At 46.5% G+C, this 25,488-nt stretch overlaps 1 protein-coding gene across 2 annotated transcripts in view; it reads right to left on the reverse strand.

Annotated features, from left to right (window-relative positions):
* Positions 1–269: 269 nt before the first annotated feature.
* Positions 270–25,488, reverse strand: part of KCNH1 (potassium voltage-gated channel subfamily H member 1) — a 424,549-nt gene continuing 399,330 nt past the window's right edge. For both annotated transcript variants that reach the window (XM_063114370.1, XM_063114369.1), the window contains exon 11: positions 270–1,130. In XM_063114370.1, the coding sequence (XP_062970440.1) occupies positions 270–1,130 (861 nt within the window). The remainder of the gene's footprint in view (positions 1,131–25,488) is intronic.

Genomic DNA, 25,488 nt, shown 5'->3' on the forward strand with positions numbered 1-25,488 from the left:
AGACAGCATGCCCTTTCTTCCAAAATTGTGCGAAGACAGTTCCGATGCAGCTGCCATCTTGCAGGGTGGGGCATGCTCCCCTTCCCGTATCTTTTTCCAGATGGAGAGAGAGAGAGAGAGAAGCAGGCCTACACCACTGGTCCCACTTGACTTTCAGTCAGGAAGAGCCTACTTTGAAAACTGTTGGTCATGTGGGCCTGGGGGGTAGAGGTGGTGTTTAGGGCAAGGTTGTAGGTTTGTCTTTGACTTTTTTTTTTTTAACAGATCTCTCAGCTTGCTCCAAAAATCTCTCTCTCTGATTCTGGGGACTGGGGCCTCGATATTTCAAACAGCTCCTGAGGAGACTGAGAGGATCTTCTGGAAGTTAGTATCCTGAGTATCTCAGAGAGCTGTTTCTCAATGTTGGTCATTTTGGCGTTCAAGGCCTTGATGTCTTCCTTCAGCTCGAGCTTCACCTCCAGGACTGTGGCCTGCAGTGTCTGCTCAGGGATGGGATAGAAAGAATGCTTGACCTCCGCCAAGATGGGGCTCCGGTCCTGGGGACTCCGGGCCTCGCCCGCGTTGTCCAGGCGCAAGTCGCTTTTGGTGATGCCGCTGTCACATGAGTCTGTCTTCTTCAGCGTGGCCTCACCCGACGCCTTTGTCCTCTCAGGCAGTGTCTCCATCGACTCAGCCTTGGACACCTGGTTCCAGTCCTCGCCCTTCCCGCAAGCATCTTTGAAGCGGGCCCAGCCTTTGCGCTTGGCACAGTCACCTCCACCCCCCTTGGGGCCGAGGCACTCGGACCCCGGCGCATGGAGCTTGGCGTGGTCTGACACTGTGGCGGAGGTGGGGGCTGCCTGGAAGGACACGGGTGTGGCAGGGCTCTCGCGGACAGTGACCACACTGGCCTTCACAAGGCTGTGGTTGGCCGATGTATGCTCTGTGAGGATGCTGCCCTTCTCCACATCCAGGTCGTCCAGGTCCCGTCCTCCTCTCTCTGCCGCCAGCCTCGCCTCTTTCTGCTGTCGGAATCTCTGGAAGAGTCGCCGGACAGGGTGGTCTGGGGGCAAGATGAGGGGAGCCTCGTTTTTCCGTTTCATGCGCTCTTCCTCCTCCCGTTTCACGTCGCTGATCTTCCGGAACACGATCTGCAGTGAGACACAATGAAACACAGTTTTACCCCGGAGGCAGCTCCAACAGCCACGCTCAGCCCCTCTGCCTCTCACAGCGGTCTCCGGCCAGGCTCACGGGCCACCGACGGGGTGAGGCCCCACAGTGTTCACAGCCCTGAATGGCCTCACAGGGCTTTTCTCAGGGCTGACATCATCTTCCTTTGCTTGACACTGGTCTCAGGCAGAGCGACAGCTAAGGCTGCCACTGCCATCCACGATCCCAACCCTACGTGAATGTGATTGGTGGTGGAAAGTAAAAGCTAGTCTCACGTGGAAGCCCTCCCTGTTCTTGGGGAGCTTACAGTAGAGCAAAGACCCATGAACTTCAACATAAGCTTGTCTTGATAATAATACCCAACACTTGGATAGTGCTTTGCAGTTCATAGAAACTTTAATGTTATGTCATGTATTCCTTATAATAGCATTGTAAGGTCACTGGGATACATATTACTATCCCAATTTTAGAGAAGAGAAAACCAAATCCCAGAATGGCTAAATGTCACATGACAGACAGGTTGCCCATAAGGGACTTGTACCTATCATACCTCAAATCCATTAGACAGTCAACAGGTAATTACTGATGATGACAATGTGGAGTACCCTTGTACTTCAGGCAGAGGATGGACAGACCACAGCAAAACAGATTATGAATCTGCTTCTGAGTGCACATAAGCCACAGATTACAGGACTTTCCCCTGGACCAATCCAGAACCTGCCCCAAGGACTCGCCGCAGGACCCCAGGACTTGGGGAGGCACGCATGGTGGCATGCCAGAAGCATGGGCTCTGGGGTCAGACCAAACTAAGTTTAATTCGACCCTGCCATCTCACCATGTGACCTCACACAGGTATATTAATTTCTGAGTCTCAGCTTCGTCCTTAAAAAGTGGGGAAGATTTCTACTTTTCAGAGTTGGTAGGAAGTTGTTTTCGTCCGTTTTGTGTTGCTATAACAGAATTACCTGAGACTGGGTAATTTATAAAGAAGAGAGGTTTATTTGGCTTATGATTCTGGGAGTTGCGTCTGGCATGGGCCTCAGACTGCTTCTACTCATGGCACAAAGTGGCAGGCAGCTGGTGGGTACAAGCAGATCACATAGCGAGAGGAAGCAAGAGAGAGAGAGAAAGTGCCAACATCTTTTTAAGCAACGAGCTCTCGTGGGAACTAACAGAGCGAGAACTCACTCATTACTCCCCCCTCCCCCAGGGAGAGCATTAATCCATTCATGAGGGATCCACCCCCATGACTTAATCAGTTTCCAACACTGCCGCATTGGAGATCTAATTTCCACGTGAGTTTTGGAGGGGACAACACATCCAAACTCCATCAGAAGTCGACAGACACAAGGTGGTTTATGTGAAGGCACTGGCCTACTGCAGGTGCTTAAATGAGTCCTGCTGTCCCACCCATTCAAGGTCCCTAGATGCAGCTGCTACATTACTCACCCTCCTACCTGAGTCCCCTGCCCAGTGCTCTCTGATGGCACCACCCAGTAGGTTCTCAGATTATGACCAACATTTAAAGTGGCCAGCACAGAGGAACGCAATAAACAAACATGAAATTGCTTGATGCTAGTGATCAATCAGCAAGTTGCAAATCACTGGCAGACCGGAGACTCATTCCTGTGGTCTGATTCTTGGTCAAAGCTCCTGTCACTGGACGACATTACACTCAGGTCACTAACAGGAAGGTGGGTGGTTAAATCTTCAAGCCGCCTGGTTAAATCTTCTCTCTTTCCACCTGGCTAAATCCTCAAGCCACATAACCTGGGTCTTTATACATGGCTTTCTGACCTCTGCTGAGCAGCATTCCTCCCATCCCTTCCCTTACCCAGGGATGGGAGCCATCCCTGTCCTTGCCAGGTGTCATTTTATAATACTGCCTCCCTGGTCCCCTCCTCAGCCATACCCTATCTGCTCCTGTAGTCTTGCCTTCAGACCCAAGCCATGGGACTCAGAAGAATCCTGTCCACTCTGAAGAGGGCCCAAGAAACCCAACTAAAGACATCACAGGGCTGGAGGGATGATAAGTAGAGTGATCAGGACCCTTTCCACCCACTCCCCCAGTGCTCTGAGTCAGATGACTGGCAGTCCTCCTTCTCTATGCCTCTGGGCATGCTGTTCTCTGCTCTGGGAATTGCCCCTGCTCTCCATCGGGCATCCAAAATCTCCTCACATCAAGGCCCAGCTCAAATAGCACCTCCTCCAGAAAGTATTCCCTGATTCCACTGAGATCTAAGTTATCCTGTGCCTCCTAACTCTAACAGCCCTTTCTGTGCTCATACCACTCTCCTGCCCCCATCACTATCTATCTGTATCCATTTGTAGTAGAGATGTCAACTATTTCCTCCCCACTCACACCCCTTCTTAGGCAGGAGAGGAGGGAAGAAGGGAATAAGGAAGGAAGGTCGGATGAAAGGAAGGAAGGAGGAAAAGGGGGAGAAAGGGATGAGGGACGGAGGGAGGGACAGAAAATGGGTGAGAATGTGAACGTACCTTTAAGAGATGATGGCTTTTAGAGCTAATTGCTCTGATTCCTGCCCCTTTACTTCTGCAAGATATCTGATTCCTAACAGTATCCCCCCTTTTTCACTAGTTTGCACTAGTTTGATGGGTTTCTATTTCTTGTAAGCAACCATTCCTGAACAAGATACGAGTTGTTTTATATCTGTATCTTATCCTCTCTGAAAGCTTGGGCAGGGCTTAGAACAGTACTTTGCAGGTCACATGGTATCTTTTACTCTTTAAAAATTTACTTATTATCTGCTCTAAGTAGTCATGATTGTCTGGTTTGGTCACTATTTCCAGCACTTAGAAGTGCCTCATACCTAAGGGGTCCTCAAAGATCAGGGGCAGCCCTTGAGACTTGATATGAGATGTTCTAAGACTAAAGGAAAGGAAGTACTTCTTCAGATATTGAGGAGTCAACATAAAATTTATTCTGAGGGGTTGCAGAACAGAGTATACCAGTAGGTTTACAAAGGCTTAATATACATTTTTGGTGGACATTCAAGGGGAAGTGGTGGCTCCTCCTCGAGGGTGTGGCTACACTGTGCTTTCCAACCAGAGTCCCCTGGATCAGAATCCTGGACCCAGCAACACATTCAGATGCTGTGGCTGCATTGTCAATGGGAGCAGTCCTGGCGCTCACAGGCAGGAGCTCTCTTTGGGAGGAGACAGGGATCTCTGGGTCTATGCTGACTCTTCTGAAGCCTTTTGGCTTCTGTCAAAGTGTCGTCATCCTGTGTGCCAGAGGCAGCCCACAGGAACATCACTGTCTCAACCAATGGGCAGGGGAGCCAGGGAAGAGCTTCCTGCCCTGCAGAAGTGCCTGAGCCCTACTTTGAGAACCAGAGTAAAACTAGCAGCCTGTGGGGGACAGGCAGAGGAGTTCTTACAGAGCTGATATGGTCTGACAGCTTTGCTTTTCTGGGGTCAAGGGCTCTGCTTATTCATTTCAGCTGCTTTTTTGGAGAAGTTAGTCATGGAGTCTGTCTCGGAGGCAGTCATGACCACACATTTTGCCAAGCATTTTAGATCTGAGTGGGCAGGGTGGCTGCATGACTCATGACAATGAGGTCTGCACCACCAGCACCAGCCGCAGCAGCTCTCTGCCTGCTCAGAGATGCTCTGCAGTCCCCCGCAGCAGGAGCGTGCCCCAGGAATAATGGCAAGACCCTAAACCCCATAACCCAGGATGCTCTCTGTGATGAACAGGCTCTGGCTGGAGGCCTGGGTTACAAGTCTGCGGCCCCTCTTTGAGGCTTTAATAGGTGTTATGAGGGGGGTAAAAATTTCAAGGTGAAATAAGTTTGAGCCACACTACAATGTTAAATTGGTTGCTTTAGTGACTTTTCAGAGCCTTAACATGCTATTGTGCCTTATGAATGTCTAAGAGGAGACACTGCATTCAGCATTTCTTAAATCATTTCCCCCAGATCCTATCTTTCAAATGGGTAGTGTTCCCCAGAACCCCTTCTGGAAAACACTAACATCATGTCAATATGTGGGATATAGGGTGCCCTCTGTATTTGTGCATAGCCCTCATGGATGGGAAGGACATTTCTTGTTCCCTGTTTCAGCCAAATGGTGCCTCCTATCCCTAACTCTGTTCCTGAGCCCCTGGAGTTTGGGATTTGGGGTCTCCACTGCAGATGTATTGACCCCTGGTGGACAGGCCTGAATCAGTCCAAACTCTATGACATGACCAAGGAGGCCTGCATGATCTGGTCCCTGCTCAACTCTTCTGCCACCCACCCTCAGTCTTTCCATATTCTCCAGCCATGCTGAACCATTTCAGGTCCTAGAAAAAGCCCAGCTCTCTCTGCCTGAGTTCTTTTCAATCTCTCACCTCCTGTCCCCTCCCTGAAACCTGACTCCTCTGTGACCTTTGGGATTCAGCTTAGGAGTCATCTACTCCAAAGAGCTTCCTTGCCTCTCCCCCACCCCCAGTCAGAAAACCCTTCTGGGGATGCCAAGCATGGGGCTGCCACACCTACTTCCATAGCTCATGGCAGCCTATTGTGAGAAGATGACTTTGCTTGTCTCTTTCTTTAGGTGGAAGCTCTCCAAAGGCAGGCACAGTTTCATTTTTTTCATCTTCAGCATCATGCCAAGGGGTCTTCAAAAAATTCATGAAAAGATTCATATTATCTTTTAATTCAATTTTTCTACGAACTTTTTGAAGTACCTTCGTAAAGTACTCAATAAATCATCAATCAGTGGCTATGTCGTGCATGAATTATGGCCATTCGCCTGTTTGTGAGGCCCATGCTAGGGTGAAGGAAGTGATATATGCTGCCCCCCGCAAATCTGCTTCTGCTGTTTGTGGTCTAATGGGGAGAGAGAAAGAGGGATTACAGATGGGCTTCTCTGCGCACAACACACAGGCTCCTGAAGGGTGGTGAGGAAATCAAACCCTAAAGGATTTCCATTTTCACTCATCTTCATTTCAGACCTCAAATTTATTTCATCATCTCTGCCTGACTGATTTTATATTTTAAACTTTTACATGAGCTCAGAGAGCTGATATTTAGAACTAGCGCTGAGATGAACTTTTCTGCAATGAGGACAACTGCTCTTGAACTTTTCTTTTGTATAAATTGGATTTTCCTGTGGAGGGCAATCCAGTGTCGTGCGAAGAGCCAGGATAGGAAGTTGAGGACTGGAGTGTCTGTTTCATCCCTGCCATCATGCAGAGCGGGGCCCTGAGCAAGCCGCCCTGCACCTGCCTTCCCCGCTGGAGAGCCCCACACCCAGGTCCCATCAACTCAGAGTTAGGTTTTCTTTCTTTCCATTTCCTGTTTTATGTTTTGGGCTCCATTGTAAGATTTCATTTCAGGAAAGAGTTCTGTGGCCCCCAAAAATCATTTTGAAGACCACTGGATAAAATCATCTCTAAGGTCCCTTCCAGAATGAACAGTTTGTGATTTTAATAATGCAGTACTTTGTGCAGTGCTTTACAGTTTATTCCACATACTCAAGTTCGTTATCTCCATGAATCCAAATTTTCCGTGAGATGTGCAGGGTTGAGGAGACTGAAGCTTAGCAGGTAGAGTGACCTGCTCAAGGTCACACAGCTAGTTAGAAACAGAACTTCAGGATGTGGGCCAGTGCTCTTTGCTTCACATCAGGAATCCTTAGACAGGGTCCACACCAACAGAAGGGTGCCGGGGTCTGTCTGGAGAGGTTGTTTCTAATCAATCACTGGAAAGGCCCAGCCCTGGAGACAGACCAAGTTTCTGTTCCCTGCATGGGCCCAGGAACTGGTGATGCAGTAAGTCTGGATCCTTCCTGGATCCAGCCAGAGTACTGCCAGTCCACAGGGACATATATTTTCTCCTGCCTGACGTGTTGGGTATGGGAGGCCCATGCAGCACGCTAAGCAGCTCATCACTTACTGCAACATGAGCAGACAGGGGACACCTCCAGGGCAGGGATGGCACTGTTCCTTGCTCATCCAACTTGGCCTCCCTCTGAGACTGCACCAAGCAATGGCCCTGAGCCTGAGAAGCCTTTAATAAATGGTTGTTGAGCTGAATTGACTCGACACTCAGATGTTTAAGCTACAGGGATTTCTGAGCAATTATTTTCAACTTTGTTTGAAAAACCAATCCCCCTGGGATCTGAGGTGACTCAGGACTATCGATTACCTCTTCTGCGTTGCATTAAAGGAGGGCCTGGCCCCTCTCAAGCCTAAGCCCTTCTCAAGCTCCAGCAAGACCAGGCAAGGAGAGCAGGAGTTCCCCTCAGGGTCCCAGCAGCACATGAGGGGAAAGGCAGGTCTGGGAGGTGACTGGACCACCTGGAGTCCTGACAGCATGAGAATGTGGGGAGGGCACCTAAGGGGGAGCACAGTCACTTAAAAGAGCTCAGCCTATAGAATAAAAATATAAACATAATACCAATTCTCCGTGGATTGTGTAAGTGAGCAGGGACTGAGTCATAGAAAACCATGGATAAACCAAAAAGGAATTATTTTGCTTTCTATTGGATTCAGACACACATCCCCAATCCAAAATGCTCAGAGAGCAATAGAAACAGCACAGGCTTGGAGTAGTCCCAGCTCTGCCACTGATCGGCCACTGTGAGACCCTAGGCAAGTCATGCCCTTCCTTGTCTGGACCAGATCAATGCTTCTCCTATCTGGCTGCATTTCAGAACCACCTGGAGAGGTTATTATTTACTGTGTGAGAATTTCCTGTGGCAGGGATAGAAACTGGCATTTGCAAAAAGCTCCCAGGTGATTCTGATGCAGGCAGCCTGACCCAGGTCCGCTGACCAGAATCTCGGACCCCTGGATTGATGACTAGTGAGGTCTCTGCCACTCCATTGTCCTGTGTGTATGTGTGCATGCTCACATGTGAATGTGGCCACACGCCACACCAGCCCCTGTGCACCTCTCACCTGCACCCACACTTTCAGCCTGGCTCAGCCCTCCTGTGCGCTGCCTGCGATTGGCTGGGGGTGGGGTGCTGGGAGATGGCCCTGGTCAGTCTCTCAGCCCCTGGTCCCTGAAGGGTGACTGAGAAGGGACTGGCAGGCCCTGCAATCACTTTCAGTTCCTTCTTCCTCAGAGCTGACAAAAAGCTGGCTCGCTGTCTGCAGGGAGGACACAAAGCCAAGCACATATTTATTGAGCACAAACTGCATGCAGGGCACTCAGCAGGGCACACACACAGTCTGGCTCCACAACAGTGGGGAGCCAGCCTCTTCTCCTCCCTGAGCTGGGGTCCATGCGGGCGCTGGCTCAGGCCAGCTTGAGCTACAGAGTGTCAGGAGGGCAGGAAGTCCCCCTTTCCCCCCCAACATCCCTACAGGCCCTGGTGACGTAGTTTTCCTTATAGTTTTCTCAGCCACCAGTCTCCTGCACCAGTAACCCCGCCTGGTTTTATGGCAGAGCATAAAACATGAAGATTAACAAACTGGGCCATTTAAGAAACTTAAAACATGGAAAAACAAGCTGCAGATGGGCTGATAGGATAAGGCCGTTGGGTGGGTCTTGCTTTTCAAAAAGGCCACTCCTTAACCCCTTCAGAATAGCCATTTCTGTTCATTATGAAATCAAATGCTACATTTCCCTCTCCCCCCACAGCATCATGAATATGTGACTGCTCAGAACATGGGAGGCCCTGAGCCTCAGGGGGATGAGGGGCCCCCAGAGGGATGAAGGCCAGTTCAGGTCGGCAATTTCTCATTGAGCTAAGACTGTGCAGCCAGGGCCTGAGGCTGGAGGGCAGCAAAGCACAGCCCTGCCCTCCGGCGGGTGCCAGCTTCGGGAAGACTGACTGGTAAACTTGCAGCTCAAGCACAAAGCTCGAAGTGGAGCCAGGTTGGAGAGCAGGAGGGTGGGAGCTGGTGCAGTCAGCATGGAGTGGCGTGAGCACCAGCTTTGGAAGTCAGGCAGACTGGGGATCACACTCCCCATGCCTCAGTTTCCTCACGTATAAAAGTAAATAATACAACTGATTTCATAGGGCGATTATGAAGATTAAGTTGGATAATATGTTAACCCTTAAGAAGAGTACTTGACATTTAACAGTTGCTCAGTAAATGTATTATGTATTATTCCTTGTGGAAGATGACCCTGAGATGATTCCAGAAGGATGAGCTGGAATTAGGTACAAAAGATGAAGGATTTGGGTGAGAGTGTTCCACAGCACACATCAATTCACAAATGCAGATGCCATCTGGTGAAGAACACTGTCTTTGTGGCAGCATCCCAGTGGGCGGGCTGATACTCATGGAGAGTTCTGATGTGCCAGGCACTGTGTCAAATGCTGGACATGTGCCATCTCATGCCATCTTTACAGCAACCTCAGCAGGTGGGTACATTGATTATCCTTGTTTTTTCGGATGAAGAAACTGAGCTTAGAAAGGGTAAGTGACTACCCAAGGGGGCAAAGCCGTGAAGCGATGGCCAAGCAACCTGAGTCCCCATCATGCCCATGTTCTAAGCCATTCTGCTACAGAAAATGCCTTGGGTTTTATGACAGTTTCTCTCAGCATATATTGGTGACCTCTATCCCTGCCCTGCCACCCCTCTCCACTAGTTTCTCTCAGTCCCTCTCCATCGGCAACTTCTCTAAAGAATTCAGGAACAGCACTATGAAGTAGGGAGAAGATCTGGCTGAGGGGAGAAGAGAGGCCAAGAAACTGAGGATCCCAGAGCCTCTAAAGAGGGAATGACTCTCTAGGTACATTGTGTGGTGTGGTCCTTTAATTCATCATGATGGAGGAAGGGCTTAGGGCAAAATCCAGACTCTGATTGGTCAAGGCAAGAAAGAGGGGATGTGCAGCACTTGAGCTGAGTGTTTTGGTTATTGGAAAATCTTGCTTCCCTGGAGGATGCTGAGGTTACCAGTTACCCTGCCAGCCACTGGGGACCTCAGGGCACAGCACTGGGTAGAAGTAGGAATGTGCATAAGTCCCAGTGGACTACACCAGGAGAAACCTAGAGGCTAGAGAAGTTTTGCTGTCGGGGGACCTGGTCCATTAGCTCACAGTGTGCTGCTCCCAGACTGGCCCCTCCCACCACCACACGTCATCTGCACTTTCTGCTGGCATTAATCAAGAGTGACTTGTCTGACCCCTTGAGTGACAGCCCATGAAGACTGACATCATTCCATTCACTCTTGTAAGGGCACCCCCTGGACAGCTGGGCACTGAGAGTCGGTGAATCAGCATAGTTTTCCTTCGACATACTAACCTGGGGTTTGAAAGTCTCCCATGGTGCACCTGTTCCTCTGTCTTTAGGAAGGGCCAAGCCTAAGACAGATTAGAATCCTTCCTTCTCAACACCACCCAGCGAATGAGATGTGTCCCCTGGTTGCGGCTGGAGAAGAGATGGCACTGCTGTGCAGGAGCTGCTGGCCCCTGGGGTCATATTTGTTATTTTCTCTTTGCTTTGTGCTCCCTCAGTGTAGTGGATTGAATTATGGCACCCAAAAGACATGTCCACCCCAGAATAGAACCCTACTTGGAATAAGCTTCATTGCAGATGTAAGTAAGGATCTTAAGATGAGGTCATCCGGCTTTAGAGTGGGCTCTAAATCCAATGATGGGTATCCTTCTACAAGACAGAAAGGACAAGGCACAAAACACAGAAGGAAAGGCCATGGGAAGATGGAGGTAGATATTGGAGTGATGCAGCTACAAGTCAAGAAATGCCAAGGAAGGTTGACAGCATCAGAAGCTAAGGGGCATGGAATGGAGTTTGTGGTAATTTGTTATGGCAGCCATTAGAAACTAGAACAGGGGTTCCCTTTACTGCTTTCTCTTCTTTCCATCTGCTAAGTGTGGCCCTGTCCCAAGCTGCCCACACACAGCCCCTCACCCTCACCAGCTCCTCTAGCCCTCTCTCCTGTGTTTCCCTCCTGGGCACCAGGCATTCCTATGCTTCCACCCCAGCCCCCAGTCCTGTCCTGGACAGAGGCCTAAGCACTGGATCTGAAGACAAAATTAGCTCTGCCTGAGCCTCAGGTTACTTATATACATGCTGCCTGAGCCCTGAGCCCGCTGTCTGCAGGGCATGTGCAGTGGGAAACAGAGTCACACCCTGTCCCCCAGATGGTGCAGAACTCTCAGCCAAGAGTCTATAGCTGTAGCTACCCTTGGATTCTAGGGATGGAAAGGGGTGAGAGCTATATAGCTTATCCCTCTAACACCAGACAGACCCCAGTGAATCATCCCTGGATCTGGTCAGTCCGCTCATCCAAGGCCCCTTCAGGAGAGCCTCTGTGTTGTGACAGACTTCACAGCTCTGTACTTCCTTTTGAGATCTACCCTGAATTCCTCGCTGGGGTTTTAAGCTTCAGGTTCTTTCTTATGGAGAGATTACACTCTAAAATCTCATTCCACAAGGAAACAGCTCTGATCAACCATTCAAAAAATCTTTATGCGACGCCTACTGAATACAGAGGGATGTATGAGATGTATAAGATGTTTGGTCCACATTTAAAGAAAGCAAAAAGAGCCTTCTGCTCAGAAACTGATGGTCTAAGGGCTTTGCTGGCCTAAGCTGACCTGACAGCTGTATTTTACAGAAAGACCAACCCAGCATGAGAAAGAGAGGGAAGGACACCGGGGGCCCTCACTGTGTTTGCTTCTCCTTGGAGTCTAAGAAACGGTTCGGAGCCTGTGCACCTTCATCCCACTCATGCGACCCAGAGCGATCCAACCTGTTTACAACACTGAGATTGAACTAGTTGACACTGTTCTGTTCACAGATGTGGAGGGGACCGCTGGGCCATGATGCTACTCTCCAAATTAGAGGGGGCAACTAAGATGTCCTGAGCAGTGGCCACCAACTACTCAAGCCCTTACTTACCTTATCTGGCCTAATGTTGACAGCAGCTCTGCGAGATGCCAGCAGACTTGCTGCTCTGCAGAATGTGCTTTGATGAAGAAGTATTCCCTTCGTGAGGGCACAATTCCCAGTTCACAGATGTCATGGTGACTTGGATGGCTGCTGGTCATTTACCCAGGTTCTTGGTATTGCGTTGCTGATACCTCTGTCCCTTGGGACCAGGACTGTTTCTAATGTCCCATTAGCACGTGGTGTGTTTACTACACTGTTGTCAGCATTTTATTTCAGTACCTGAGATTATCAGTGTATTCACCTGTCATTTTGTGTGTTTTTATTATCTACCCACTCCCATCATCCTTCCCTTCCCCAGTTATAATACAAGCTTCCTTGCTGGAATGAGCTGTTTTGTTCACTTTGTGACCCCAAAGCTAGAACGGTGCCTGGCATACAGTAAACATTCAGTGACTATTTGAAAACTGAGTGACTTGAGTAAGTCAATTAACTTCTCTGGATTTTGTCTTTGTCTTTTATAATTTAGGAAAAATACTTTACTAGAAAAACATCATAAGGATGAAATGAAACAGTGAGCCCCAGGGTGTGTGCTCGTGTGTGTGCGCACATGTGCATGCGCCCTTGTTATTTACATATTCACACACCAAGTCCACCCTCCTACTATGCTTGGAGACACTGGGGCTGCGAGCCTGCAGACCAGTTTCCCAGATTACCTAGCCAGTTGGCTTCAGGTTAGAGTCTGCCAACGGCAGTCCTGGCAGGAGACTGAAAGGCAGGAGGAGGGAAGGGCTCCCTCCCCACCATTAGCTGCTACAGTTGTGGCTCTGGCAGCAGTGGTCAGCTTCAGCCCCAGCCTCCCACAGCTTCTTTGGACACTCCCTGCAAAAGCTTCACCAGCTCCTAGCAGTGCACCTCAGCATCAGAGCACAGATCCATGGCTCTCCTCATTCTTCTGAGCACCCTGCAAGCCAAGCTGCCTTCCCAGAGGTCTGGGGACTAGCCACGGTGCCTCCTCCTCAGAGGTCCCAGCACTAGAGATATAGCATCCCCTCCTCAGAGGGCCGAACACTTACTACCTGGAGCACCTCCTCCAGCCTCCTAGGTTTTGGTAATACCGCCCTTTTGTGCCCCCAGCCTTGGGAGAGAGAGCCGTGGCTTTCCGTTGTTAATCTCTGGGCCTCCGCATCATCTCCTGTTTGTTCCTTTTGTTGACCTTCCAACACCAACTCCCTGACTTAAATCCTCTCCTAAAAAATTAATACAGTTATAGTTTCAGTTTCTGTTTTCCTGACTGGTGGGGGAGGGAGTCCACAGTCAAGCACAGGAGGAAGAGGGGGGATGCTCTGGTGGAAACCTAGACGGAGCTGATATCTTTCTCCCAAAAGAACCAGCAGCATGAGAATGAAAAGAACTTGAACCCCCACCTGGTGACCCACAGTCCTACTTTTATTAGGGGCACTGGCTAATGTCATCCCTGCTGCTGTCACTTGTCAAGACCTTTAATTTCTCTTGGTTATGAGGACTGGGGTCCCATTCTTTCTCTCCTCTGTTCAGTTTATTCTCACTCAGAGGATCTGCTACTCCTGAAGCTTTCAGGGAACAACCTGCACAGAGGTCTGCAAGGCAGGAGGAGGCAGATTTTTACCCAAGTCTGCCATAGAATACTGTTATTTAGTGAATCATCCCCTTTCCAACTGTGGCCTTGGGTGAAACAGTGTAAGGAACAGCCATCTATGAGCAAGCTGATGCTAAGCATTTTACATGCCTTATCTTTTAACTCTCAACCACAAGCCCATGAAGTTGGAACCATTATTATTCCTCTTTCAAAGTGAGGAATCTCAGGTTCAGAGAGGTTAAGTTCTTTGCTGATGGTTCATTTACTCAGTCAGTTAGAGGGCAGAACTGTGACTAGAACCCAAGTCTGCTGACATCCAAACTCTGCCACCAGAGCTGGGATACCACAGATTCCAGGGTACAGGGGCCCATGAAAGGAAGAGGTCCATGCCTGTCTGCTTAGGAAGCTTCCCTGGGAAAGTCACCAGGGTCCTGGAAAGAGCTGAACCCCTGGAGGCTAAGAGGACTTTCCTGGTGAACACAAGGAACATGGGCAGGACACCTGTTTGCACCAGGTTTTGAGCTTGTGCTAGGATATGCACAGAAATCCTTTCAGAATTAATGAGATAATAATAAAGTGTGAACAATGTTGATTACCCAGATCCAGTGCTGTCTCCCATATGGGGACTGGGCCTCAGGGATGGAGGCTAAGAATTCAACTCTGCCCTCAAGAGTCTTCATCTGCATTTCTTTCAGGCTGGTAAGATGCTCTTGCCAAATACAGACATGGGATGTGTTGATTTCTATCCCAGGTGACACACTCAGGGGCTCCGTACTCACAGGCAGCAAATGTAAAAATATGTCTCCCAAACTGTGCATTCACACAAGATCCCAGATGGACTGAGGCAGACTGCACACCATGCTGCCACTCACTGTCACAGAGCCACAGACGGAAAAGGAGTACCCTCTTTCTGACCCATGACCAGGGCTCAAGGATCAGTTCCTTGCTAAAGGGGCCTGACCAGGCAATCTGCCAAGGGCAATCTTTCTGAGGACCCTCTTCTGCCCCCATCAGCCACACACAGACCAGCCAAACACACTTTGCAGGCCTGTTCCTGATACAGTAATCCACATCAATGCATCTGGGAAAGTAGTATTTTAGTGTTTGGAAAGGAGCTGAAGCAAAATTAGGGGACTTATGGTAGATATCAAGTGCACCACATTCTCTGCAGCAGGTATAGGGCGTCCAAAGCTGGTCTCACGCTCTCACAAGGCCACATGTGGGTGAGGGCACTGTGGAGCACAGAGCACACCTGAGTCGAGAAACCCTCTGTCTCCTTCAAAGGCACTCTGCCTGGGTTTCACAGCTCCACAATCTGCTGCCTTTCTTCCCACCTTAATCCTGCATTCTCTTTGTCTTTTTCTTATTGATTTGTTGTCTTTATATATTTTAGGGCTGAATCTGTTGTTATTCACATACATTGAACAAATCTTCTCCTAGTCCAGCAGTTGGCAAACACTTTCTGTAAAAGGCCAGATAGCAAATATTTTAGGCTTTGTGGGATATACCTTTGTCACAACTACTCAATTCTGCCATTGCTGAGCAAAAGCAGCCAGACAAAATGTAATTGAATGGGCATGGATGTGTTCCAAGAAAATTTTACTTACAGGTGGTAGGACAGATTCAGAATAGGCCATAGTTTGATAACTGATTTCCTAGTTTATAGCTTGTTTTAATTGTTTTTTATGGTCTTTTGTATAAAAATTTTTCACTTTAATATGATCAAATTTTTCTATCTTTTCACTTATGATTTGTGCTTTTGTTTAGCTCATTTACTCTATAGGTAAGGACACTGAGGTGCAGAGAGGGAGAATGGTTTTACTAAGAGCTTTCTTCTCTCATAAGAAACAACTTTAGGATCAGGCAGTCTCAGCTTTGAATTTTGGCTCTGTCATTTATTAGCTACTTTTGGACAAGCTTTTTGCTTTTCTTTTTTTAAAATACAGCCCTTTCTTTTTCCTGGGTTAATCATTCATTCTTCTTTTTTTTTTTTTCCCCCATCTGCCTGGTTGTCCATGAACCCATCACTAATATGTTTTATGTGTTCTAATATTGCTGTTATATTGCAGTATTATATATATGCCCACCAATAATATTTTCCACATGTCTAATACATTAGTTCCATTTTTCCCCCTGGGGACATCATTTCTGGGGCTGTTTATCCCCTCATTCTAATCTGATCTGGCTGTTTTCCAGGCCTAGGATCTCCCTCCACTGCTGTCTTATGGCTATTTTCTCTTTCTTACTTTTCTCCTCCTTTTTCTAGAGCACATCCTCTAGTGGTTCCCCAGGAAAGAATGCCCTGAAAGTCATCTGAATCCCTGCACTTTTAAAAATGTTTTTATCTTCTTTACCCTTGACTAATACTTTGGTTATAGAATACTTGGTTGAAATTTATTTTTCCATTAGAATTTTTTTTTTTTTTTTGTCTTTTTGTGACCAGTAAGGGGATCGCAACCCTTGGCTTGGTGTCACCCGAACCGCACTCAGCCAGTGAGTGCACTGGCCATTCCTATATAGGATCCAAACCCATGGCGGGAGCGTCCCAAGCACTGCACTCTCCCGAGTGCGCCACGGGGCCAGCCCTCCATTAGAATTTTGAGAGTATTTATACACTAGCTTCTATATGTCATCATTGTGATTGAGCTTTCCACTCTGATTACTAATCCTTTGGATGTAACCTGTTGTGTCACTTGGAAGTTTTAAGGATTTTTTTTACACCCTGAAGTTCCAAAATTTGACAATAATGTGCTTTGATGTGGGTTAATTCTACTCAAAGAGCTGGACATTTGACAGCCTTGCAGTCTGAGGATTCTCATTCTTCATTTCTGAAGTGTTCTTATTTTCTTTCATAGTTTTTCTCCCCTTCATTTTCTGTCTTTTTTTCTTTTAACTCCTATGAGTTGAAATGTGGCATTGATGTTTCAATTTTATTATCTTCTCCCTCTCCTTTTTCCTTATTCTTTGTCTTTTTATTTTATCTTCTGAAAGATTTCTTTGACTTTACCTTCCTGACTTTGTATTATGTTTCAAATTTTCTGCTGTCCTTTTAAAGTTCAAAAGCTCTTGCTTATCTTTTGATTATTTCTTTATATAGCATCCCTTTTTTTCATGAATATATATATATATATATATATATATATATATATATATATATATATGTACCTAAAGAATATATTTTAAGCATTTTTCTTTTGATCCCTGCATTATCTCTACAGTCACTAGATTACATCAGGGGAGCAGGATCTTACTATATCATATAAGGATTTTAAACCACCCCCCGATTTTGGTGCTGCAGTTTACCTCTCCCCACCCCATGATGATCTGTGCTAAGAACAGAGATTCCTTGAGTTTTGCAAGAGAAAAAATGGTTCCGATTTCATCATCAGCCCCTTCTGCATCTGAGCTGCAGCTTCCTCCACTTCACTGAACCAGTCACCATTCTTCCATCCACTTTATATCTTCTAAAAATTTGTTGAAATAACTCATCTTCTACTTTCTTTTCTCCTAGTTCTTTTGTCCTTGTGGATTTCTATCTTTTTTAAAAAACTTATTTATTATCATTTCATTAGGTTTTCAGGAAAGCAAAGAAATAGATGCCTGTTTCCAATCCCCCAGATTTAACACAATTTTATTATTTTATTTTTCAAAAGGTGCACTGGAAGCTCTTTCTCACTAACTAAGAATCCCAGAACCATAAAATAAAAATAATAAATTTGGTTACATAGAAACTCCTTCTGCATGACAAAAGACATGTGCAAGTTAAAAGACAAATGACAAAATGGAAAAATATTTGTAATTTATATTATAACAGAAAATAGCTCCCAGATATTGATAAGAAAAAACCTGATATTCCAATATTTAAAATGGACATGGATATGAAGAGAGGTCACAGAAAAGAGAATTTAAATGACAAGCATATGAAAAAATGCCAAATCTCACTCATAATAAAAGAAGTTCAAACAACATCACTAATCATCAGGGAAATGCAAATCAAAACCACAATGAGGTATCATCTCGCCCCAGTTAGAATGGTTATCATCAAAAAGACAAAAAATAACAAATGCTGGTGAGGACACAGAGAAAAGCGAACTCTATTACACTGTTGATGGAAATGTAAATTAGTACAGTCATTATGAAAAACAGTATGAAAGCTCTTCAAAAAACTAAAATTTTAGAAATACCATAATCCCATTACTGAGTACTTATCAAAAGGAAAGGAAATTAGCATACTGAAGACATATCTACACTCCCATGTTTGTTGCAGAGCTATTCACAATAGCCAAGATATAGAATTAACCTGTGTCCATCAACAGATGAATTGATAAAGAAAATGTGGTATATATACACAATGGAATACTACTCAGCCATAAAAAGAATGAAATTATATCATTTGTAGCAACATGGATGAGCCTAGAAGTCATTATGTTAAGTGAAGTTAAGTCAGGCACAGAACAATAATGTTCTAACTCATATGTGGAAGTTAAAAATGTTCAGCTCACTGAATTAGAAAGAATGGGTACCAGAGGCTGGGGTTGGGGGGAGGAAGAGAAGAGATGGACTAATGGGTACAAAATTCTGCTATCTATCCTAGGTGTATCACTGTGTAGTATATGCATGTATTGAAACAATATACTGTACTCCACACATATGTACAAGTAAATGTGAAAATATTTTGAATTAAAAAAAAAAGTAGACAGCATAGTGATGGTCACTTAGAGGCTGGGAAGGGTAGGGGTGGGGAATAGAAAGAGGATGGTTGGTTATTGGACACAAACACAGCTAGATAGGAAGAATAAGTTCTAGTGTTTTATAGTAGTGTTGGGTGTCTATAATTAACAACAATTTATTGTGTATTTTCAAATGGCTAGAAGAGAGGAGTTCAAATGTTCTTAGTACAAAGAAATGATAAATGTTTGCAAGATGCATATGCTAATTACCCTGATTTGAATGTCACGCATTGTATATATGTATTGAAATATCACTATGTACCCCATAAATATGTTCAACAAAAAATAAATTAATTTTAAAAACTACTCTGAGATACTATTTTTTTCAATTATCAGATTGTTAAAACCCACTTTGTTGATAAGGATGTAGGGAAACAAGCATTATCACACGTCACTGGCAAGCTTTTTTTAACCACTTTGAATATTAGTTTCTTCACTGATAGAAGCTAATAGCAGTGCCTCCCTACTTTACAGAATAATTGTAAGGATTAAAAGCAATAATGCATGTAAAGTGCCTAACACATAAATAGTACACACTTAGTAACTTATCAATTAATATTATTATTAATATATATTTGATCACGTCATTTTGTTTTTCTTCACTGATGCTGCTACAACAGATAAGCTTAAATGCTGCCTCCCTAACTCTCCTATGAGATCTCTGAACACAGAGACACGTCTCATATTTCTGTATTCCTTCCAGGGCTCGGCATGATGCAAGGCACATAACATGTGCTCATTAAACACCTGATTTTTAAAAATATAATAGTCTGTTCTTAGGGTAAACCTGTAATCTTGGCCCTGTGCTCTTAGTTTCTAATTATGCTCTGAATTGGCCCAGCCCCAAAACAGGAGAGCATAGGCCAGTAGCTAGAACAAACTGGATCCAGGAGCCAGGCAGGAGGAAGCTGGTGTTCAAAGATGGTGCTCCAAGTTGAAGAGGGTGCATCCCTGTCAGCCGACCGCCCTATAAGAGATGAGACATATCATTCCAGGATGGTCACTGATGCCCAGCTGTTAGTTTAAGGAAGCAATGCCCAGGCAGGGAGAGGTGCCCTGGGCCAGGGCAGACACCACAATGTAATCTCCTTGGGTCAAAGGTGGGGGAAGCTTCTGGGGCCACCTAAGAACACGTCTCAATAGTAGGGGCCCTTCCTGCCTTCTGCTGGGAAGTCTAAAGGAAGGGAGGGCACCAAGGAGCAGCACAATGCCCTGATGTCTTCATAGGAGGAGGGTCCTTCACTTCCTGACCATTTCAATGTTGAGGTTATCATTCTCATTTCTAATAACAATCTCTACACAGGGAAGATTAGAGACCCCAGGCTTGACACAGCCTTTCCGCCAACTCACTCCCGTTTCTCCTCCTTGGTTTACTCTGATAACAAAGGCAGAGGGGCCTGAGGGTGATGCTAGAACAAGAAGGCACCTCAAGAGGTCACTTGGTCCAGTCCTCTGTCTTCAGACCGGGGACTTTCTAATCATTCGGCCATGACTCTTGCTGTTATTTACAATATGACAACTGACATTTGTTCCTGCTTTATGGTTAACACACATTTTAATGGCTGGCACACACATTGTCTCATCTGGGATTGAGTATATGGGGCAAGTATTCTTATTTTGTATAAATGAGGAGATAGAGGCTGAGATTCCTGGCTTTTCCAACCTTACATGTTATTCTCTTTCTTGCAGGTCTATAGAGTCAAAAGTCCACAGATGCCCTCAATAGCCAGTTCTGTATTTAATCATCTAATGGTCTATGTTATATACATACACACAATTTTGTCTGTTACTTGCTCACTCCTTCACAGACATGGACAGCAGCTGGTCAGCACCCTTTCTTCCTATACACACTTTGCATAGTCAAGGCCAGCAAATGATTCACCCAGAAGACTTCTCTTTGCCAGACTGCAAGCCCAAGCTCTGCCCAGTCTGTGATGTTAGGTAGAATAGGTGCTCATTCTGAGTTTTCCAAGGCAGGAGTTAGGGGAGGGGAAGGCAAGAGGTGGCGACAGCACCTGCTCTGGGGATGGAAATTGATCTCGTCTGCAGTGAGAGCTTTGAAGAAAGCCACAGTTTATCATCCCTCCCCTCTACCACTCCCCGCCAGGCCAAGGGTGGAGAGAAAAGTGGAGGGGCCTGCTGAGAAGTACCTGAAATAGGCAAGACCCACCAACCTCTCCAGGGGAAAGTAATTGTCAGCTCAGGCCCTTGGTGATAAAACTCTTTCTTCTAAGTCTTCCGACCCAAACTCTCCTGCTGCTTGTAGACTCTCCCATCGGTCTGCTCACTGGAGCCCCTGAGGAGCTGACAAAGCTGGCAGAGAAGAATTACAGGCCTCTCAAGTCTCTGTTCCCTGGTGGTTTAACCTTCATCTAGAGTAACACATGGAGGTCTGGGCCAGACAGAGAAAATTAACTTGCTGAGGTGTGTGATTTTTGGCTAGCCAAGCAACATTAATCAGAGTGACAGTGACAGAGTCTTGGGCTGGCTTTTGGGAGCTGGGGAGCTCAATTCTAGTCCCACTGAAGCCAGAGTATTGACCCTGGCCCAGAGGTACCCATTTGGCTGCAGTTCCCATAGCCCAGAAAGGGGGGGCGCTAAAACCACCTTCTATACCTGACTTTATTGTTCTGAAGATATAATAGAAGGAAAGTGCTCAGTTGACAGTCTCAGGGATTTCAACTCTGAGGCTTCACCGTCTCTCCTCTCCTTGGCCTTCCTTCTCCCTGTGGGATCATCATTTCCCCCTCACTCTGTAACTCTGAGTCAGGATCCTTCTCTTATGATCAGCCATCCCTCCATCCTTGCTTCTCTCTCCCAGGTTACACTGAGTGTCTCCCAGTATCTGGGCATCCTGATCCCAATTCCAGATTGTTCCTATAACATGATACCTCTAACCAGTGCTCCCCCACACGTAATCATAGCAGCAGCACTGAATGCCAAGAACCAGGCGACATGCCACACTCTTTATATCTTATTTAATCCTCACAATAACCCTAAGGTACTATCACTAGCCCAATTTTACAGATGAAGACATTGAGACTCGGAGAGAGTAAGTGGAAGCACTGAGATTCAAATCCAGAGAGTTGGGCTCCACATCCTGTCCTTTTGCCAATCAATGCTACTTTACTCCTCATTGTCACTAGTTTCATTCGTCCTGAAATCTCCCCTCTTCCAGAAAGCCTTCTGCAGCAAGCAGGAGGTGAGAAAATGCCTCTTCTAGATCCACTCAGTCTTTGCTGTCATCATTCCACGGAACTTGGACACCAGCACTCACAGCCTGTGGACTGTGGCTAGGCAGGCTTGCCATCGCCCTTTCCCTGACTTCAATCTCTGACGTGCACAGGGGTTGCAAACGGCCTTTAATGTTGGCAGGAGCAATATGCAGTGTGGACAGTAAAATCTAACACAAAATAAGGAAAGCATTGAAAGTCAAATAAAACTGACCTTTGCTTTAGCACTATTTGGAATTATGTGAGCCACGGCCGGTGACTCAGAACCTGTTTGATGGATGCCTAATGATTTAATTAGGACCACAAACTATCAGGGCTAGAAAGGACTCCACATATCACTTTGCTTAACTTCTCTGTGTTACAGATGAGGAAACTGAGGCCCAGAGAAGGGTAATGATGTCCTCCATGCCTCACAGCCTGGAAATGGCAGCCTGAACTGGGAGCCAGTTCTTCTAAGTCTCAGACCATGCTCCTTATCAAGTAGCTGGAAGGCAACAAAAGTACTTCCTGGTGATCTGTGCCAAGCACAGCAGTTAACACTCAAACCACACACCCCAGGAAGACTTTGCAGATGAGAAAACTGAGGCTCAAGGATATAAGTGGAAGAGCCCCAGTTCTGGGGAAGATCCCTGGTTGGCATTTCCTGCATTCTCTCTATCATTCCAAGTTATGTCAGGCACCACACGGAAAACTGAGTGCAGATGACTAAGCATAGTCCCCACTCTCTGGGAATTCATGAGAAACAGCAGGTGCGCGTGTGTGTATGTATGTGTGCGTGTGTGTGAGATTGGTATAAGGATGCACTGAAGTCAGTTTTCCATATATATTGTTGCTTGACCAGTATCTGAGAGGACTCTGGTAGGTGTGAGCAGGTGTATCCATGTCCAGGATGGGCAGGAGGAGGTGCCAGGCAATCGATGGATGGGCAGGGCCCCACCCAGGGAATGCTCCGACCACACCCCAGCTCTGCAGTGAGGGCTCCCTCCCAGTTCCCTGGCACTGAGAAGAACCAAGCCTTTGCCCCTGTTGGGCACACAGAGCATCTGCCTGTAATGAGGCAGGCAGGCATTTACCCTGTTTTGACTCAGAATCTCCTCCCAGAGAAAGCTATTCACAACAAGAGCTGTTCAAGGACAGAGACAGCACAAGCAATTACTGGCAGTATAAACCCAAGCCAGGCTATGCTCCATTCCCCCCACACTGTTTTTTATATGGTCAATAAAGTGGCTGCCAAATTCATGCTGTTGGGAAGCAGAGCTTAGGTGTGAGTGTTTAGCCTGGAAGTCAGCTGGCCACATAGGAAGAAAATTGAACCTCTTCGCCATGTTGCTGGTTTAATGGCTCAGCCCAGGGGCAGGCTGTGGGTTCTAGATGTGGCCCATCTGCAGGTGCATTTTCTAAAAAGCCCCTCAACACTCACAAAGATGAAACTCCTACAGCCAGGCCATTCCTTCCCCTTAGTAGCCTACAAAAGGACTACCAGAGTGTCTGGTCCTGGGGACAAAACAAATAAAAGGAGCTTTCCCTGCCCTCCCTTGAAATGTCATATGAATCTATTCAGGCAGACACAATTTTCACAGGACCACAAATGAGGACTTCATTTTTGCCTACCACCCACTGTTAAGTGTGCTCAAGCTATGATACCTAGACAGCGGTGTGTGATTCAGGTATGTGATGAGACTGGACATGATATTGCAAACACGGACACACACACAGATGCATAGACACAGCACAACACGTGGAGCATCATGTGTGTATAATAGCCCTGCACTGTCTTTCTCTCCAAACAAAGAAGGACTCCAGGTTGCCTCACGCCCACCGTTCACCCAATTCCAGAGCCTGTTCATACTGCCTTTAGTCTCGGCTGCTCTTCCCTTCCCCCACCCTCATTTCCATGTATTCACATACTCCCTCTTCTGCAAAGTATTGAGGAATACCATTTCTTCCACAAAGCCTCCCTTGATCCTCCCAGGCAGAGGTGGACAAATCTCTTCTGAACACATCATGATCTCTATCCATTCTAACAATGGCCTTCTGCCCCGAGTTAGTCTTTGATGTAAATATTCAAGCATCACCCCAACCATTGCTAGTTCATCAGCTCCCCAGGGCAGGATTCATGTTTGATTCAATTCAGCATTCCCTGCAGGGCTAAGCAGAGGGCTTGGCACCCAGGAAGAGTGCAGTAAATGTCAGTTGAATGAATGAACACAATATTCTTACATGGACACGCATGAAGGGCACACAGAGAAACAGGCCAAGCAGGAACACTTTTTTGATCCCCCTCACCTGCTTCATCTCTTTTCTTGCCACTCCATGGTGGAAGGACTCTTTCTTGGTGGGGGGGCAATGAATCATTGGATTTCCTATCAAATTTGTGCAATGAGAGGGGGCTAGCATTAGCAAAAAGAAAGGTTACTATCTGGGAGTCAAGAAGATGTTCCCCTCTCAAGACCTGAAATGTTGAACATGTGCTCCCTCAGGAGGACTAAAAAGTCCACTGCAGCAATTTGGGGGTACAACCAGGACTCTTGGGAGGAGAGTGGGGGACAAAAGAAGGGACTCTCCAATGGAGCTCTCCCAAGGCAGGTTCTGCATGGGCAGAGATGGAAGGGAGGAAGAAGTTTGGCCTCCTTGTGTGCTCCTGAGAGTCTAACACTGAGACTGCACTTGTCCTGGAGCAGAAGAGCCTGCCATGCAGTGCAGCTGAGGCTTCTCCAGGCCCTGTACTACCCAGAGCCCTCTGAGCACACGTAAGGGAGGATTTGAGAGGCTCCTCTCACAGAAACTGTCACTGCCCAGGAATCCTGAGCCTCTAAAACAGAACATAACCTTTCTGTGCCTGGATGTTTAATGAAACAGTAAACATTATTAGACATTATATTTACATGGTTACAGTTCATAAACAGCTTTCATATTTATAGTCTCCATAAACTTTAACCATTTAAACTTACTGATCACTCTCGGATTATATTCAGTTCTCTTACTCTTGCAGGGTTACTGGGCTGAACCACCAAGGGGGTAAGGATTGCCTTACTCATTCTTGCATCCACTCACCTATTCAGGCACAAGTACTAAGGCTACAGACTGAAATAAGGAATAATTTTAACTGGATTGGGTTAGTTTCTGGGAATATTTCCTGCTAAGATAGCAGGTGCTCAATTGGTCTTATTGCAACATTTGAATTCCCAATTCCAAAATGAAAAGTCTCTGTTGAGTTATTTTAACACCCCCGACTCCTACAACCAGCATGATTTTCATATCCCTGGAAGGGCAATAGGGCAGGGAGAACAAGGGTTGATGAATCACTTGTATTTGAGGCCCAAGACCAGAGGCTGGGTGTGTGGATTGAGGATACTCCGTTATCTGTCTGTCTTTTATACATGGGGGGAGGAGGGAGAGGAAGGCATAAATAACTCAAAATGATAAGGTCCAGAAGATAACATTAACCATCCACTTTTTAAGTCCTAGAAAGTCAAGGTTGTGGATTCAAGTTCTAGATGCTCATTTGATTCAGATGCCCCCAAGGCCACCTCTCTCTGTGGCCATGACCCTACACATCCATCTCACAAGTGCACGAGCAGATGGATAAGAGAGTGGGAGACTGCTATATGTTGAATAGTATCCCTAAAAAATTCATATGCTGAAGTCCTAATCCCCAGTATCTTGAAATGTGATAAGGATCTGGAAATAGGATTATTATAGATGTAATTAGTTAAAATGAGGTCATACTGGAATACTCCAGCATGACAGATGTGCTTACAAGAAGAAATTTGGACACAGATACAGATACCAGAGGACAATCAAGGGTCCTCACAAGGCCTTGTTCTCTGCTGCATGATCCCAGCCACTTCCCTTCAGAATGCTGCCTCTCAGGGTCGGTCTCACACTGCCCATCTGGCCTCTCCTTGATTCTGCTTTCCCAAAGAGGTTCCAGCTCAG

This window comes from Cynocephalus volans, chromosome 11, assembly GCF_027409185.1.
Source record: "Cynocephalus volans isolate mCynVol1 chromosome 11, mCynVol1.pri, whole genome shotgun sequence".
NCBI lineage: Eukaryota > Metazoa > Chordata > Mammalia > Dermoptera > Cynocephalidae > Cynocephalus > Cynocephalus volans.